The sequence below is a fragment of the Pongo abelii genome, chromosome 4 (genome assembly GCF_028885655.2).
Source record: "Pongo abelii isolate AG06213 chromosome 4, NHGRI_mPonAbe1-v2.0_pri, whole genome shotgun sequence".
NCBI lineage: Eukaryota > Metazoa > Chordata > Mammalia > Primates > Hominidae > Pongo > Pongo abelii.
The window spans coordinates 117693189-117712421 of record NC_071989.2 but is presented as its reverse complement, the minus strand read 5'-3'; the positions used below and the strand labels follow the sequence as shown (position 1 = coordinate 117712421).

Here is a 19233-nt window from a genome sequence, read left to right as displayed (position 1 = left end):
ACAAATGGGATTACCTAGAAAAAGCGCAGACATCTGCCTTTTATAATTTAATATGGCTCACCAGGCGATTCTCACACACCTCCAGTTAAGAAGCGCCGCATTAAAGCTAAATATAGGAACTGCGATTTGGTAAAAGAGAGTCTGTATTTCCAGCAGGGGTGTCATCGTTATTGTTGCAGTCCCTGGTCAGTCAGTCACTATTCAATCTCTACAGAAAAACCCTGCCTTTAGTCAGATCTCTGGAACTTAACAGGAAGGCTTTTGGGTTTGATAAAATGACAGGTAACCCTCCAAGCGCCCATTCCACCCCTTAAGATGTGTAGTGCTGAGGCCAAAAAGAGTGTGAACTGGGGCTGTAGCCACAATTCTGTATGTATCTCCACCTGTCTGTCAATGAGCCACAAGCCAGTTATAAATAACCTTTTAATGGTATTTTCCACACTCAGAGCTTAACATGCCTGAATTTCTTCCAAATTGTGGAATTTGTCTTTGTGCAGCCACTTGTCCATTCAAAGAAATAAATGCCCTCACAATGTGAGCACAAAAAATACGTAGCTACAGAATACCTTACCAAATTGCAGGAGCAATATACTCTTTGCCCAGGCAAATCACTTTTCATAAATCTCACACCTGCCTAGGTATGACAGTAACAGAGGCTGCTCAGATGCAGGTAAGAGTGCCAAATGACTGTAAAGAGAAAAGCTGGGACTCCAAGCCCAACATCCCTTGTTCTGGCGGAGCACTCAAGGGACTCATTACTGCAGCTGGGCCACCAACTTAGTAGCTTCCAGAATCACTACACAGGATCCAAGCCCTGACCTCAAATAATAGCATCTCATTCCCTCACCACCCTCCTCCAAATATGTGGTCAGGACTCCAGTTGTTGACGTTTTCTACAGGTTCCAGGAAACAGCACCAGCTCCACCCTATGAGTTTCCAGATGTGTGTTTAGGTTAGAACCATATGGCCCTATCTGCACCAGCCCAATATGGCTGCACAGAAACTACCTCCTGTTGAGGCAACATTTTAGACACCAAGCTATCACATAAAATGAGACTATGCAAAACAGATAACCACTTAAAAGTGAGTGGAAGAAGGGTGTATAAGTAGGGCAAAGTGTGTAGATTATAAAATTTTAATAAAATGCAGGTTTACTACTTACAAATCCATTTAATAACTGCAATTAAGTGGCACTAAACATATTAACTGTTGACTAACAGAACTCTTTCTTTAATTCAGCACTTCCCAATCTGTTCTATGGAACACTATTCTTTGCAGGATTTTTTTTTAAAAACCACACCAACTTTAATTCTAAAATTTATTTTTAATTTATATTCTTATGCTTAGCACTCTGACAGAATCTGCCAACAGTGTATCCCACCCAAGAACTTGCATGAAGGTTCATGTGATATATATACTTTCAGGCCTTAACAATTCTCAGCTAAACAGGATCATGTTGTTACACATCATATAGGCAGTGGTTTCTGGTCTATGTTGGTAATCTGTCTTACATGTTTGACAAATGCTTATCTTTGTACACAAGGTTATTAGGCACTATCCATTTATACTACCTAAACACATTTACCATGAATTAATGCCATGTATTGTATGTTAGGATATGCTAACAAAAGTTCTGTCAACATCTTATAATTTTAAACAAGTAATTTTGACAAACAATTTCAACACAAAAAGAAAATAACTGTCAGTAATCAACCTAAACAGTGTTGGCCTATTAAAATAAATGCAACTGACATGTCTGAGATCGTTTTTCATACAGAAAGTTTTGGAAAGCCTCTGAAGGCAGAGTTGTATTAAGTAGATAATCAACCCCCCTTCAACCTTATTTATACTAATCATTTCCTGAATAAGTCCCTTCTATTTCTTATTCACAGGGGACAGGTATTTAGGCAAGTCTCAACTGAATTATTATAAATTCTGAATTTCCAAACTACTCTTTATATAAGCACTACACACTCTAAAGTTTTACAAATTCTTTCCTATTGCCTTTCTTTATAAAAATCCATCTGTACCAACTGGTCTACAAGGGCAAGGTGAGACACAGTAAATATCACAGAAGCAACAAATGCAGTAGGAAGACATAACATAATACATAGCAATACAATAATAGCAAACCTCTAAATATCATACCATTGGTTATCAAAGATGAGTTAAGGATACAAATTTCTGGAGTTCTTCTCAAATCTCTTTTGTTTAAAACGATTATTGGTTGGATCTTCTACCTAAAAGTCGCAAGAAGTATCCTATACCTCAAGTGTTGTTATTTGACCCTACAAATTTTCCAGAGGTAGCCCGGGGTCAAAGACAGTTTTTACTTCTCCAGTTCATGGGGTCACCTACCAGCCCAACAGAAGGGGGTTTTTCTTTACTATCAACAAGAGGCAGTTTGGAGGGTATTCTCAGAAATCTGTCTGACCTTCAGAACAACCTTCAAACTTCAGCCCCCTATTTGGGGTGTTGCATTTTGATCCTTAATAAATCTCTCTCTCCCTCTCCACCACCTGGCTGCCCATCCTCCCTACACACACACACACACACACACACACACTCACTCACTTTATGTTCTGTCTTAAACACACACACACACACACACACACTCACTTTATGTTCTGTCTTAAACAACCCAGAAAAAAATAATTCAGTCCTATCATTTGTGCCAAAGATGAGAAGGGTCTTTTTTAAACTCCTACTAAAATGCTTCTTTGAAATCCTTCCTTCTGATCATCTTATCTTTTCTTAGGTAAGCTGATCCATGAGCTGCTGGTTTCTGACAATTTGAACACAAGCTGCTTTATTTCATTAACATCTGCTACAAAATATTCTTAATGTAAGATGTGCAGCTTTTGGTTATAAGAAATGTACTTGGCCCCGCCCTCACTAAGCACAGTCCCCAAGTGAGCTCATTCGTTCTCGGCTATGCTGATGACTACCAGATCAGCACCTCCCTACCCTGATCTCTCACTGGCTTTCCAGCCCACTTGGTTATTTCCACTAACAGCCACGTCATCAGAAATGAAAATGAACTTGGCTTTCCAGATCAGCTTGTCCCTATCCCCTTCTGCAAATAGTACAACCAGTCTCCAACACCCCAATGGAAAAAGGTAGGAGAAATTTTCTGATTCAAGCCACTCATCATTACCCTTGATCAAGCCTGTTAAAAAGCTCTGGTCTTTCTCTTTACAAAATGTCTCCACATTTTTCATCCTCTCAATTCTAGCCAATTCAATACTGGTACAGGGATTTACTGCCTTATGTCTGTATTACCTCAAACAGATTCTCAGCTGCCTTCCTACTTGAGTCTTCCTACACACAGCTACCAGAATAATCTAGATTGAATATTCTCTTAGCTCCTTTCCAGGTCTAAAATTTTCTACAAAATTAATTCTCTCACACTGCTTTTCTCAAGCAGCTTCCTGGTATATTCAATAACTTGCAGTGGTTCACTACCATCTAACTCATAACTCTTCAGACAAACTCTCAGGGCAATTTGCAATCTGATCCTGAACTACCTACAGTGTTTTCCCAACTACTCTTCACAGGCACCAAAGATTCTAAATCAAGCCAATCTCCTCCAGGATTCAAAGCCTTCATAAGCACCGTACTTTACACTAGCAATTTTCTTTTTCCCTTCAAAGTATTGTCCAATAGCAAAAGCTTAGCTTCTTTACCCTCTCCTTTAGTCAACTTAAGCCAGGCCATCACCAGAACTTGTTTCTGTTTTTGAGTTCACTTTAAGGCCTTTGCCTTTACATCAAGAATGTAAAATAATGTCATTGACTCTTGTTTTAGTCTTAGCTCCTGTATTCCCAGAACCTAGAACAGTGCCTGCTACATAATAGGTATGCTACAAATCTCTGTCCATTGGTAACAACTAGCATTTACTGAGCACTTACTATATGCCAGGCAACATTCTAACCTCTTTAACTTCTAATGAATAATAGCACTTAACTGTCTCTAATAGTTTCACAAACGGCAGTTTTGTTTCCCTAAATAACTAAAAAGTTCTTTCAACACAAGTAACATATGTCCACCATAATTACCATATTACCTAGCGCAGTAAATTTTCAAATATATGCTGGATATGGGTATAGTACAGCTGGAAGGCCAGTGAATTATAAGTCAGGATGCATGTCCCAGGTATCCTGTGACTGGGCAAATTGCTGAGGTCTAGTTTATGTGTGACTTGGTGCCCTTACCTGAAAAATCAAAGACTAAAAATTACCTGAACTGGAAGGACCCAGCCTACTCTACAATTCTGTGCCTGAATTTTTCATATGTATGACTTTTCTGGAATGCTGGTGACTGTTAAAAAAATGACTGCTTCACTGGATTCTAAAAACACCAATTCAAGACTTTATGTAGAAAATGATTCTAAGAATGATCCACATTCTCAGACTTCAATGTTCCGATGCTCTACAGGTAAAATGTTACCACCAAGGCCAGGACCCATAAATTCCACATTCCTCTACATCTGTGGTATGAAGAAACAGAAGGGAACTGCTGCAAAGTACATCTTCAGCCCCGAAGTCCTCACCCTGAAGGGAAAGGCTTCTCATCACAAAGGAAACAAAGCACTATCAATTCTAGAAGAAGCATGGCAGTTTGAGTAAATAAGTAAATAGTAATTGTGAGCACTATCAGTTCTAGAAGAAGCATGGCAGTTTGAGTAAATAGTAGTTGTGAACAACCAAAAAAAAAAAAAAAAAAAACCCACAAAACTTCATACTTTCAATCCTGAGTAGGCACAAGGGATCAAAATGTTGGTGCATAATGAGTTGTAAAATGATTTTTTAAATAATGAGATTCAAGAGATAGGAATCAGTAACTTCTATTTCCTCTGACACTAACAAAAAGGGAAAGGAATTAGACAGAAAAAAACAAAAACTACCTATAAGGAAGTCATGGTCCAGAAGTGAAGGAAACTGAAATATAGCATGATGCTCACCAGCTGGAATATGAGAGACTCCACTTGCTCTAATGCTCAGAATATTTCCTTCAAGTGGCACAGGTTTAATTATCAAGATTATCCCTCCTTCTTATGAAGCCAAACTACCTGACATATATTGCATAGTATTTAACATCATAAAATTGAAAACACTATATATTGGTTTTCTTTTTTTAACATTTTTTATTTCTTTAACTGACAAATAGGATGGGAGGGCGATCTGGCTGCGAAATCTGTCACCCCATTGATCGCCAGGGTTGATTCGGCTGATCTGGCTGGCTAGGCGGGTGTCCCCTTCCTCCCTCACCACTCTATGTGAGTCCCTCCCAAAGCTGCATGCTCAGTCGAAGAGGATGACTATCCCTGATACAGGAGGACTGGTCTTCGGTCAAGGGTATACAAGGAGCTGCACTCTCCTGCTGGAACCTCCAAACGAGCTCTCTTTAACTGACAAATAAAAATTGTATATATTTATCAAGTATATCATTTTGAAAAATGCATACATTGTGGAATGCTAAATCAAGCTAATTAACATATGCATTACATCACTTTATTTATTCTTTTTTGTGGTAAGAACACTTAAAATCTACTCTGCAATTTTCAAAACTACAATGCTTTATTATTAATTATAATCAGTATGTTGTACAATAGATCTCTTGAACTTATTCCTCCTACCTAAAATTCCGTAACCTTGTTTACTGGTTTTCAATTTTTGTAACCAACCTATAGTCAGAGCACATAACACATTCAGTCACAGAATGAAATGTAGATGATATAAGGTATGTTGATGTAAAAAAACTGATAGCTGAGGGAGGGTGAGAAATGAGAAGGAAGAACAAATGAGTGGGAGAAGGCTGAGAAGTACCAAATTCCTTGACTGACAGAGTGGGGAGTCGCTTTAGGCCTAAAGTTGATGAATCAAGAAAACAAATGCAATTACATCATTGAAAGTTGTTAATGTATATCAAACAGAAATTGAATACAAAACTTTTTTAAAAACTGGGAAGAGCAGGGGGTATTGAGTTAAATTCTTCATCTCTTATAAAGGGAAACAATAGCTCAAAATTGAAACAAAAATCAAAACAGAGGTATATGCATATATTTAAAGAAGGAACCACACATGGAACATAAAGAAATGGTCAGAAGTGGGACTCAGAGAAGAGTGGACTAAAGGTGGGGAAAAAAGGGAGCGGGATTCTATTGTCAATGTGTACCTTTCTATATCATTTGATATATTTCTATGTGCATTTATACCTTTTACATGTTTAAAAGAAAAAAAAAATCATTGGTAAAGTCCCAGCTCTCTGGACTCCTCACTGAAGCCAATGAAGTGCACCAGCAAGAACATAGGACAGGGTCAAATTTGGAGTCTTCTCTGCTCTTGGAAAAAGCATTTAATTTCTCTGGACTTCCAAAGGCACCACCTGCAAAGAAGGCCAGTGGTAAATCCATTTACATGTGAAAAACACACAAATGCATACATTTTTAAAGGCAAAAAAAAAAAATACTTAAAAAACTCTACTTAACACTAACCATACTACTACTCAATGAGACGCATTACCCCCATTTTGTTCAGACTAAGTATACTGCAATTTAAAGATGATACTAAAATCTGTGAGGACACAAATGGGGTGTTGGCCTGTGTCACAGCAAAGAAAGTGACATATAATCTTTAAAAGTGAGGAAAATGATGAAAATTAGCAAGAATTGCTCTTTGATAAGCAGAAGAGCAGGCCAGTACCTCTGCTGACAACCTGAAAGTACCCTGCCTCCAAGCTGAGCAACACTCAGGATCCCAGAGACTGGCTGAGTTTCATCTTCTATTTACAGCTTATGAAGAAGATACCTATACCTGAGCTCTCCCTTCTCAGGACTAACTAACCCAAGCAATCAGACTGGGCTCAGAATTAGGCCCATCTGTGAATTACAGCAGATCCAAAAAGTCATAAAGTCATGGTTTTCAGTCTTGAAGCTATGGATCAATTTTGCCTAGTTCATGGCCCAGAACCTTCCTTCCCAGAGCAGTCCGACTAGTGCAAAACCTGCAGGTGAAAGAAGAGAAACAAACTCATCAAACATGTCGACGCTCTAGCATCAAAGTTCCCCAAGGATACCTGGAAATCTATGAAACATGTAGATAACACAAGTTTTAAACCACTCTCTAAAAACACAAAGTATGACCAATGCTTATCTAATAACCAATTTACGAGAATTTTGTTTGTCTTTAATTAACTCACATCTACTTTAACAGATCTAACAATACTATTTGCCTCCAATATTAACAATAGAGAAATATACTTTAAACTAGGGATTGGCAAACTCTGAAAAGGGCCAGATAGTAAATATTTTAGGTTTTGTGAGCCAGTTTCTGTCTTAACTACTAAACTATGCCACTGTTGTGTGAAAGTGGCCAGAGACAATTGGTAGATGAATGATCATGGCTATGTCATGAAACATTATTAAACCATTTAAAAATGTAAAAACCATTCTTAGCACATGGCCCTATAAAGATAGGTAGCAGGCAGATTTCACTCATAGTTAGCTGACTTAGCAGAGTTCAAAACCAGAGGCCTTGCAGACGAAAGAAGGAAGATTATTTGTCAAGAACTTCATTCTTTCCCTGCCCTCCCACCTCCATCCCACTTTCGTAAAAAATGCTATTTAGAGGACAAAATGAAATGATCAGGAGGAAAGTCTCTATCCACTCTCCTTATTTTCCAGTTTCTTTCCCTGCTTTTTCCCATCTCAAGAAGATATTTAAAATGTTGTAACCAGAATCATCAAAATTAACAGAAATAAAAACAATACACTGAAAAGTAAACAGTCTGCCTGAGAAAACTGCAGACATTTCAAAACATTTTTGCAGACAATTTTTATATTACCTTATTAATCAATATATCTTATCTTCCTATGCTAAAAGGCAAGAGGAATAAATCTGGATAAGTGCCAACCTCTAATTCAGCTGGAAGAAAGTAAAAGATGATCTATTTACTATGACCTGACCCTAATGTTTTTCTCAGAATACATATGTCCAATTGGAAAAGAATTTTTTTAAGTTCCATTATAAGAATCTTCCATTTTTTCCTTTAACTTACATATGAACATAATCTATCCTTGTAATTTTTTGTAACATATTACAATTTAGAATCCTAAATGTGTAAGTGAATTTTAGGCATCCTGAGAAAGAACAGAGTTCACCCATCAAAAAATGCTAATTGGCTTTCTGAGCTTCAGTCTTTTGATCACTCCTTCCTAAAACACAGAAGTGCTAACGACATGTACTAGGTATAAAGAATAGGCCACAGCCAACACAGTTTCAACAGGGATGATTCCCACTCCCAGAGGATACTGAGAGCAGTGTCTGGAGACATTATTGGTTCCTACAACTAGGGGTACAGAGAGAGAACGGTGATGTTGGCAGATATCAGGTAGACAGCAAGGATGCTGCTAGACACCCTACAATGCACAGGACAGCCCTTAACACGAAAGAATTCTCTGGCCCAAAATGTCAACAGCAAAAAGGTTACAAAGCCTGGATAGAGGCAGCAAATGGTAGAGTACGTCCAGTTTTAAACTAAAGTACTTTAAAGTTGATCTATTCTTTAGAAAACAGTACGTTAGATTTAGAAATTTAACAGTAAGATATTTAAGAGATACCAACCAGGCTCAGAGGCTCATGCCTGTAATCCCAACACGTTGGGAGGTCGAGGCAGGCAGATCACGAGGTCAGGAGATCGAGACCATCCTGGCCAACATGGTGAAACCCCGTCTCTACTAAAAATACAAAAATTAGCTGGGCGTGGTGGCGTGTGCCTGTAATCCCAGCTACTCGGGAGGCTGAGGCAGGAGACTTGCTTGAACCCGGGAGGTGGAGATTGCAGTGAGCCAAGATTGCACCACTGCACTCCAGCCTGGCGACATAGTGAGACTCCCTCTCAAAAAAAAAAAAAAAAAAAAAAAAGATATTTACTAGATACCTACTATCCACCTGTCTGCATAAAATATAATTACCTTAAACAGGGCACTCTTTCAGAAAAGCTATGATATGACCTCAAGTGACAGAGTTCATCAAACCAAATGATTTACTTCCTCTCTATTATAGGCACATTTAGCTATACTCACTAAAGCACTAGATGTGAGCTCCATTTCAGTACAATTAATCCTCAAACCTGTCTGAATTTAAACATGGTTTCAACCTTAAAAATAGCAGCTTGGCTTGATAACTGAAACAGAAACCCATTTTAATTAAAATGTCCTACTTCCTCTCCTGATTAACCTACTAATAACAACTGAGAAGCAAAAATCACTACTTTAGAGTTCTTCCTCCTTGCCTTAGTTCTGCTCAAACTTTTATAAAAGCTGCTGCTATCAGGAACTTTTACCAAGACAGAAGGGATAAAAAATGCAATAAGGACTTTACAATCCAGCAAACACAGGTCATCAGAGCTGCTAAATATCCTTTCATTTTCTTAAAGATTACAGAAGTTGGAGAACAAGGGAAAACTAAGACTCCTGAATGCAAAAAACAGCTAAGAATAAACCAGGTGATCAGCAACAGCTAGTGAACCACTCATTCCAGGAAACTCTCAACACTTCAGTCCTTCAAAAAAAAACTAAAGTTTTCAGTTATCACAAAAAGCAATAGCAGACTCAAAAACAAATAAAAGTGGTCATTTTAGCCACTATTTTGCCCACAGCCCAGACACCTCTTAATGCAAATTAAAAGCTAAGAGAGAAAATCCCCTTCCAGTAATACAATTGTGACATCTCCCTGACAAAAATATTTGTTTAGGCCCTGATAACAGCGTTCATCTGGGAACAACACACCCAATTCAATTAAAAAAAAAAAAAAAAAAAAAACATAAACTACTATCTTCGGACCACAGACAGTCATGAGTATCTGGCCCAGCTGGTTTACAGGAAATAAGTTTGGGTCTTAGCGAAAAAAATGCTGATCAGGAAGAGTCCCACAGGGCTGTTGGACTGAAGAGGAGTTAGAGGATACCATCCTCAAAAGGCTCTAATGTTTGTTCTTGCATTCCTAAATGCTGGATGCACTATCAAAGTTCCATCACTTCCCAAAAAGCACAGATCTCAGCATTATATCCCAGAAAATAAGACAATCTCCCTCATACAAACGTGAACAAACCCCAGCACCAAGTGCTATTGTTTATAAATACACTGCACTCAAGGAAGGGGAAGGAGATCATATTTTCCTTATATGTCATTCTTAAGTAAGATTTACAGATTTATGAAAGCAAGAAAAAAACTGGGGAATCAAAGTCCTAGTTATACGTATTGCCATGGGTCAACTTTCATTAATAACATATACTATGCTGGACTCTTAAGTACTACTGATGTAAAGTATGTAAGCACATTTCTGTATGTGTATTACAGTAAGTTAAAAAAAAAAAAAAAAAAGGGCAACTGGGAGCAGTGAATCACACCTATAATCCCAGCACTTTGGAAGGCTGAGGCAAGAGAATAGCTTAAGGCCAAGAATTTGGAACCAGTTGGTCAACACAGTAAGACCCCGTCTCTACAAAATAAAAATTTTAAAACTGGCTGGGCACAGTGGCATACACACCTGTAGTCCCAGCTACTCAGAAGGCTGAGGTGGGAGAATGGCTTGGGCCCAAGAATTCAAGGCCACTGCAGTAAGCTGTGATTCCATCACTGCCCTCCAGCCTGGATGACACAGCAAAACCCTGTCCCAAAGAAAAAAAAAAAAAAGGTATACAAGTTCTCACTTTCTAATGGCTTTCAATCAAATGCTTATTTAAAGGCTTTCTCACTTTCTCACTTGATAGATGTTACATAGGCAAAAAGATAGTTTTAACTTCACTTTCACATCTTCCATCAGAGTCTCAATTTCCATATTTTAAGAGTTAATATTAATCTCTACGGTCATACGCTACACTAATTATTTAAAGAGTGATCACTTGTTATACAAAACCTGACTCAATTTATTTCTGTAGATCCGAACACCAGACTAATTAATAAGACAACCCTATTATACACACCATAGATAGTAAGCAACTTGTGAAATCTGCTTGTAAGAAGTGATGACTAATTTCAGGGAGACCTTAACAGAGTTTCTCCTTTCCATCTGCTCAAATTCTTCCAGGTTATCATAAAGCATTTTCAGGACATTAGTCTCTGACCAACCTCTCATTCACAGTGGAATTTTTATTAATTTTCTTAGCTGAGATTTATTAACCCTGAAATACACACACAAGTTTCAACAGATTAGGCCCCCTGTCGCCTCTAGTCCTCCAAGGAATTCCTCCCAGAAGCAGAAGGAAGGCTTCGGAGTGCTTCAGGATAGACTCCCAAAGAACAACTCAGAAACAGGCAGCTGCTCCGGGATGAGAGAAACTGGAGCACCCTCGGCCAGCCCACTCTTGCCCCAGAGTCCAGCCAAATGGTGGAAAACACAGAGTTGTGAGAGAAGAGAAAAAGAACAAAGGCCCCTCTCCGAAAAAACAACAAACAGATTGCTCTCAATCTAGGATGGTCTTTAAAAATATCGTGTTTACAAGATAGACCTAAAGCCTTGTGAAGGTTCCATATCAACTGAAACCAACTAAATGGGCAACTTAGAGGAACCCAATACCTATCTAAATAAACCGTTCTACTAGACACCAAAAAATGACACATAGTGACCAACCTGCTTGGCTCTACTAAAACTCAAGAATTCAATACCCAAACTTGCCAAAGAAATGTATTGCAACCTCCTTTTGCTATGTTTGGTGTTATTAAGAATAAGTTAGAAGCAGTGAAAAAAAAAAAGAATCAACTCAAGTTCTGGATGCTGGACTACCTAACGGTTTTCATTATAACGTTTAGCTCTGAAATGAGCTCAAAGACATTCTGGGAAGGTATAAATCTCTAGCAGTAAATGTTTCAGAAAAAGGACCATATTCATTATGGCTTCAGAATAAAAGTTCCTTTAGTCATAAGCTAAGGTACCAGAGAGCAACATGCTCTATATCAGGGGCACCCAACCCCAGGGCCGTGGACCTGTTAGGAACCAGGCCACACAGCAGGAGGTGAGTGGCATAGCAGGTCAGCAAGCATTACCGCCTGAGCTCCGCCTCCTGTCAGATCAGCAGCAGCATTAGATTCTCATAGGAGCATGAACCTTATTGTGAACTGCGCATGCCAGGGATCTAGGTTGCATGGTCCTTATGAGAATCTAATGCCTGATGATTTGAGGTGGAACAGCTTCATCCCCAAACCATCCTCCAAAACCCCCGACTCCCCCCATCCCCACCCCTGTCTATGGAAAAACTGTCTTCCAGGAAACTAGTCCCTGGTACCAAAAAGGTTGAGGATCACTGCTCTATATTTTACATCAGATCTTTCCATAAGCAGATGGCAGCCTAAACAGTAGGCAACAGATTCCTAAGAGGCAATACAACATAGTGGCTGGGAGCCTGGACTACAAAGGCTACCTGTTCAACTCTCAGCTTGCAGCTGTGTGATCTTGGGCAAGCTAATTAATCTCTCCGTGCCTCAGTTCCCTCGCCACTTAAGTTTTACCCTGTAAGATAGGAAGGCTAATGTCACACACATAATGGTTAAGCTTACAAAGGGGTCTTAGAATGTCTATCTGCTTGGGGATTCAGTGGCCCTCCAAGCACTTAAAGAATACCTTCTGCAGTGAAAATCCAGTACAGAAAATCTGAGAAAGGCAATCTTAAATACAAAATGTTCCACCTCCCAATTGAGTACCAACAGCCTTCCCCTCCAGCAGCCACTTTCACCTTTCATCAAATGCTTTACACTTAAAGCAGAACTTCAGCCTCTCATTGAGGACTAAGGACAGATATTACAATATTGGAATTAGCTTTGCCTAAGATTTCTCAGTAACTGAATGAGTCACTCATGTCTTTAGAAACAGAGAAAATGTCAAGGTTGCCAGAAAACCCAGGTCCAGATGTTTGCATAAATCATTTTCAAGTGATCATCAAGCCAAAGCCAAAGGACATTATTTAAGAAAACACTTTAAGTGAAATATATCACTTTTTATGATTTTCCTGTAATGGAGGAAAATCTGAAAATGAGGTTACTGGAGGGAATAAAATTACAGTAATTTCAACCCCAAAATTACACAACATATTAAGCTAAGCTTAAAACTCCTTACCTTTTTCCAACTGTTTTCTTCAACCTCATCAAGAAGCACTGGACAAGCTCTGAGCTCAAGATTTAAAGATGCCCACAGTGCTTGTTTCTATTTTCTCTGTCATACTACCTAGGGGAAGCAGAGGCTTTTAAAATTTTGATACATCTCTCTGCAGCAAGATTTTTAAAACCTCTCACCGACAAAACATGTTGAGTGCTCTGTATTGATGACAGCATCCATAAAAGGGTCTTTTTTCACTTTCAAAATAATTCCAGTAAAGTTTTTACTTTAATCTCAATTAAATTCAAGCCATTTGCTCTAGCATAACACACAAAAAAATGGCAAGGATATTCTTTGGTCATTTAAGTTATCACAAAAGAGAAAAAAATATATATCAACTTCACGTCTAGGCTTCTCTTTCTCGTAAGTCAGGTAGGAACAGTTAGATTGCCCTGTCAGGATTTGAGTTCTTCAGGTTCATTCGTTACAGAGCACACTACACAACACCCAGTTTCACCGCAATTTCTGAAGTGCACAGGTTATTGGCAAATAACTTGAAACTGAACTCGCACATGCCGCGCGGTGGGTACCCTTCCAAAGGGAACAGACTGTGTCCGCTTTGCTTTTTTTTGGTAACTTTAAATAAGACTTTGGATGGGTCGTCTTCCCAACTCATTTACCAATTTAACCACTGGACGCAGGACTGAGCGCCCCACAGCTTTCGGCCGGAGTATAACACGCGCTTCCCCACTCGGTTCCCCCTGTCTGCCACAAACAAACCAGATGTAACAGCTGAAGAATGACGACACTAAAATCAACCTAGAGATTCACACCTAAAGGGCCGCAACACGAAATAAACTTCTCTCTCTTCAGAGGCAGCGGGGAAGAAAAAGAAAAAAAAAAAAGCCTAGGTAGGTTCGGTTTGATCCATTTCCGCGACTCGGTGCGCTCAGGGGTCCGGGCTGGTGCGGGCAGCTTAACCCTGTGAGAGCCGAGAACGACCCCACCGCGATACGCGGGACCCGAGCTGGCGGGGAGCGCCTCACGCCGCGCCCGTTCCCCCGCCAGCAGGTGCCCGAAGCCACCCCAACAGGCCGGGTGCGAACGCCGGAACATGGCCACTTCCCTGAGCGCGATGCCGCCGCCGCCGCCGCCGCACGCCGCCCAGCACTTTTGTTAACTCGGCGCGCCCGGGCGAGATGGCTCCCAGGAGGTGGTCATTGCCGTCCGAGAGCTACAGAGCCCCGGCTGGAGGCGGCTGGGACCCTCCCCCGGCCTGGCCTCGCCCAGCACGGGTGTGGGGCCGCGGCGGGAGGAAGAGGTCGGGTAGCAGCTGCTAACCAGGGGCCCGCACGCCTGGCCCCTCGGAGCCCCGCGCCCCTTTCCCAGGTGCTTACCTGAGGGAAGGAGCCCTCGCGGCGCGGGTTCCTGGGGTAGTCTAAGTGACCCCGGTCCAGCATCAGGTAGAGCGAGAAAATCACCACACAGAAGATCGCACTGCCGAACACGGTGAACTGGCGGCTTAACTTCATTTTCCTCGATAGACTCGGGGCCAGGACACTGTCCTCAGCCAAAGGAGACAGCGTACTGTGGACTCTAGGAAGCAGCCGCCGGAGGCTCCCTTCTACCGGACTGCGCGACCTCCGCGCTCTCGGACGCGGGTGCTAGTCCCCGCCTTGCTCCGCACCTAGTCACCGGCGCCACCACACGCCCTTGGCCTTCGCCCTGGCCTGCCGCCCTCCCCGGGGTCGGGCGCCCCTCTAGAGGCGAGAATCGCCGGCAACTGGAAAGGGGGGCCCCCACAAACTTGATCGCAAGCTCAGCGCTGACCTCCGGCAGGGCGCGCGGGGCAGGCGGAGGAGAGGTCGCTGCCCGCACTTCCTGCCACCGCCGCCCCAACTGAGTCGGCAGGAAAAGTTTTCTCGACGAGGGCAGGCGTGTCCTCCTCACCCAGGGGAGGCGCGGGTTCGGCAGCTCCCGGGCCGGGGCCGCGCAGCTAGGTCAGAGAAGCGGAGGGGAAAGGAACAGGGTCGCGAGGAACCAAGCCCTACAACTTCTAGCCGGGACGGTCGGGCCCGCCCCCGCGGCACCGCCCCCGCCTACCGCGACTGAGCCCCTTCCTGCAGCTGCCGCCGCCGCCGCCGCCGCCGCCGCCGCCGCCGCCGCCGCCGCCGCGGCTGGGCCGGTGTGCACCCCGGACTCCGGGGCTCACGGATTGATGAGTTTCCTCAGAGCTAGCGTCCGCTCGCCAGCCTCTCCCGCCCCCCGCCGCCCCTACCTTCCCCCTCCCGGACCCAGGCTCCGCGGGGAGACGCAGGGGGCGGGCGGCGGCAATGCGAGGAGAAGGAAAAGGAGAGCAGGGAGGAAAGGTCCCCGGAGAGAAGCCCGCTCCAGCTGCAGCCGCTAGCCCCCTCCCTCTTTCCCGCCCCACAAACGCCGAGATGGCGGCGGAAGCGGCGAAAGGAAGCGCCGGTTCTCCAGCGCCACTTGGTGCTCCACCACCGCCCGCCACGAGCAGGAGAAGACAGCGGCGGCGCGGCGGCCGCTGGGTCAATAGGCGCCCTCAGCCCCTGAGCCGAGCGGGCAGCTGGCCCCGCCCCCTCCCGACGCTCCGAGATGAGGGGGCGGGCCCCCCGACGCCCAATCACAGCGCGTCGCCCGCCGGGCCCGCCCCGCGCCCGCCTCCCAGTGTCCCGGCGGTAGGAAGACCTCACAGAGCTCTTGTGAGCTGGCAGGCAGCTTTCTGGGAGTTGAGGCCTTCGGGGGCGTTCAGGCGCCAGCACCCCCAGGTCCAACAGGGGTTGAGCTTACACCCCACTTCCCTTTGTTGCCTAGGTTTCCTATCCTAGGACACTCGGGCCTGGCGTGCCTGGAAGAGTACTTAGTGAAGGGCTGGAGGAAGAGGGCTTGCACATTCTCTTCGGGCTCACTATTTCCTCCTTTGGTGACAGCCTGTTAAAACCTGGGGGAAAGGAGAGTGACAAAGGGCCGTCAAGGCACATGTAGAAACATCTGACTACGAAATCCATGAGTGTAATCTGAGAAGTGATGCTTCTGCCAGTTATTGATTTATTGCCTCTCAGCTCCAAATTCGCCCTTTTTGACTGCACTGTAAAAACGGATCTGAGCCTTTTAAACAGTTTTTTGTTTGCCTTCTGGGACTGAAGTTTTATCAGTAGAGGGCGCTGAAGAGACATTACAGGAAAAAAAGGATTTTGCTTCCTGGTTTCTGTGTATTGACAGGCTTTTGCAGCATACCTGGCTTTCTCCACTGCCAAGGTCCTATAGTGCTTAGTAATAAGCAATTTCCTCTCACATGCCCAACTCTAGGAGCTTTGTAGAGGAGGTAAGACACTACCCCATGAATAACTTCCCTGGCACCCTAGAGGCATTTGCAGCAAGTTGCAGAGGGCACATCTTCCACGAGCTTTGCAGACGTAGCCCAATGGTGACTTCTCTGCCATTCAGTGAGCCAGGTCATGCCCTCTCCAAAAAGGTCTAGATCTTAGCCCTGGGAGGAATTGGGGAGGTTCTTCATTGGGCACTCTGTCTTTCAGCCCAAGAGTTAGTTATAAGATTAACTCCTTATAGCTGCTGTTGCTATATTCTTTAAAGTTCTCCTCTTGCTAGTGAATCCTTCATTACTCTAATCCTCTATTATAGTTAACAATTCTTTTTATTAAGCCTTCCCTGTCCCGGGAGTAGTCCCAAGAAATAGACCTGCAAAGATGGGATTAAAGGTCAGTTTGATTGAGGTTTTGAGCTTGAGCTCCTTGCCAAAGGGAAATGTAATTCATGACATGCTGGGCATCTCAATTAAGCAATTAACTGTGGTTGATCCTGATGAAGTGCCAACTGAAGCCTGTGCCTTGGGGCCCCAAGTGGCTGCTACACTTGACTGCTATGGTTATAAAGGTGACTAGAAAGACTGGTGTGGGATGCATTCTTTTGCATGCTTTTGAGTGGTTATAAAGAGAAATGACAAGCACAGGTTTTTTAACTCTCAGAGTTATGGTATGAGAACCAGAGATATTCTGTAGAATTCTAAAAGCTCTGGTTTATTGTAGCAACAAGAATTATGCTGAGAATCAAACAAAATTTTAATTTTCATGTTACTGAATTATAACTGCTATTAAATTCACACACATTCTGAGTTTTTCGTGTAAAATGGTGTTATTTTTTAATAATAGAATCTCAATACTTGAAATGGGTTGGACCCAGATGAAACCGACAATCTTAAACACTCCAACTCTTTCTCTTATCAGTGGAAGTAGGTTGCCCTCCAGTGTCTAAAGAGACTAGCCTTGCTTGAAAACCTTGACTATAGAGGATGCCACTATCTAGATGGGCTCCCTGATTTCAATGGGGATGACACGATCTCAGAATAGCAGAGGCCAGGCAGCACATAACCAACAAAGACAAGGTGGGCACATCTACCTTAAAGGGCAGGAGGAAATCAGACTGCCTTGGCTTACGGAGCTGCTCTGAGAACAAAATAGGCAGTTGAAATAGATTATTGCTTGATATTTATAACAGGTAAAAAGATCTAGGTCAGGTAGCCAAAACCTGACTTGAGTGACCACAGTGGATACTCACAGTCTCTCAGTTCTCAGACCTAAGTCAATTCACAGACCCATAGTCCCTTGGTTGAAAGAGAATCTGTGTCCTCTTTAAGAAGGATATTGCACCTTGGCTACAGTACACATGGCAAATTCTTTCAAGCTTTCCCAAAAATGACGTGGCCATTTACTAGTGACACTGCATTGGCGAAAAGGAAATACACAGATCATTTGAGGTTTACTAAACACTGGCTCTGAGTTGATGCTAATTCCTGGGGACAGAAATCACCACTGTTAATCCACATACCAACTACGTGGCTACTTTCCCAGTGTAATTGGAATACATATTAACGGCATAATTTTAATGGCAAAAAAAGCAATTACTTTTGTACCAATCTAGTAATTGTAATAGACATACTTAGCAACTGACAGGATCCCCACATTGGGATTTAGCCATAGAATGAGGGCCATTATTAGGGAGAGCTAAATGGAAGCTCCAGCTCTTGGAGCTTCCACTTAGCTCACTAGACACAACACTGCATGGCTGGGAGGAATTGCAGGAATCAGTGCTATCATAAAAGTCTTAGAAGGAGTAGGGGTGGTGATACTTACTCTCATTTAATTCACCAGTGCAGAATAAATCTAGTAGAATAACTGTGGACTCATAAACTTAATCAGGAAGTGATTCCAATTGCTGCTGCTGTCTCAAATGTATTATTTTTACTGAAAAAAATCAACACAGCACTTGGCACTTGGTATATAGCTACTGATGTGGCTAATGCTGTTTTCTCTATATCTATTTGTAAAACCACCAGAAGCAGTTGGCTTTCTCCTGTTAGGGCCAACAGGATACCTTCACAGTATTGTCTTGGGGGTATGTCAATTCACCTTAATATAGTCCACAGAGACGTTGATTGTCTTGACATACCATAAAATACACACTGGTCCACTACATTGACATCATTATGCTGACTGGACCTGATAAGCAGGAATTAGTAAGTATTTTAGGTGCCTTAATAATATATATTTGAACTAGAGAGAAGGAGATAATGATCTTGAGTATGAGATGACAACTCTAAAGTGGTCACTTCGGATGTGGGATATGTTCTAGGATGGTATAAGCTATATGAGGACAAAACCACTGAGTCACTGAGAGATGAATCCAAACAGATGGTGTGGGTTAGCAATGGTTAGGATTTGGGGGAAAAGGGGCAAAGTGATTGTTGCAGGGACTGGTCATACCAATCATGTGGCCCTGGAAGGAAAGTGGTACAGGCTGAATGTTTCTCTTTAAAATACACATGTTGAAGTCCCAACCCCCAGTACCTCAGAGTGTAATAGTATTTAGAGATAAGGTCTTTAAAGAGGAGATTAAGTTAAAAAGGCGATTAAGTTAAAATGAAGCTGTTAGTAAGGCCCTAATCCAATCTGACTGGTGTCCTTATGAGAAGAGAGAGAGACCAGGGATACATGCACACAGAGAAAAGACCATGTGAGGACAGATTGGGATGGCAGCCATCTGCAAGCCAAGGAGAGAGGCCTCAGGAGAAACCAAACCCGCTGACACTTTGATCTTGGACTTC

General features: G+C 42.6%; 2 protein-coding genes and 1 long non-coding RNA gene across 6 annotated transcripts in view; 1 reads left to right on the top strand and 2 right to left on the bottom strand.

The window, feature by feature from the left end:
• MAN2A1 (mannosidase alpha class 2A member 1) overlaps nt 1-15653 on the bottom strand; it is a 178950-nt gene extending 163297 nt beyond the window's left edge. Inside the window, exons 1-2 of one of the 2 annotated variants that reach the window (XM_054555791.2) lie at nt 14489-15132; nt 13113-13220 (exon numbers count right to left, since the gene is read on the bottom strand). Coding sequence is in view for 1 of the 2 variants with exons in the window: in XM_002815774.5 (XP_002815820.1) it covers nt 14489-14623 (135 nt within the window). In the remaining variant the exon portion in view is untranslated. Of the gene's footprint in view, nt 1-13112; nt 13221-14488 lie in introns of both variants that reach the window. The other variant, XM_002815774.5, reaches the window with a different exon arrangement.
• Nucleotides 5200-13101, bottom strand: LOC129059491 (uncharacterized). Of its 3 annotated transcripts, none has more exons than XR_008525425.2 (4): nt 10551-13101; nt 6816-7005; nt 6218-6387; nt 5200-5410 (listed from the first exon to the last, which is right to left on the bottom strand). It is a non-coding gene; the product is annotated as an uncharacterized LOC129059491 (long non-coding RNA). The 3 variants fall into 3 exon arrangements; XR_008525423.2 differs by having other exon boundaries at nt 6846-7005; nt 8625-13099; XR_008525424.2 differs by having other exon boundaries at nt 6846-7005; nt 10551-13099.
• Nucleotides 15310-17244, top strand: LOC129059490 (uncharacterized). The gene is given in 2 exon segments (XM_054555793.2): nt 15310-15460; nt 15463-17244. Coding segments are annotated over 2 exon segments (354 nt in total). The 3' UTR covers nt 15666-17244.
• Nucleotides 17245-19233: the final 1989 nt, after the last annotated feature.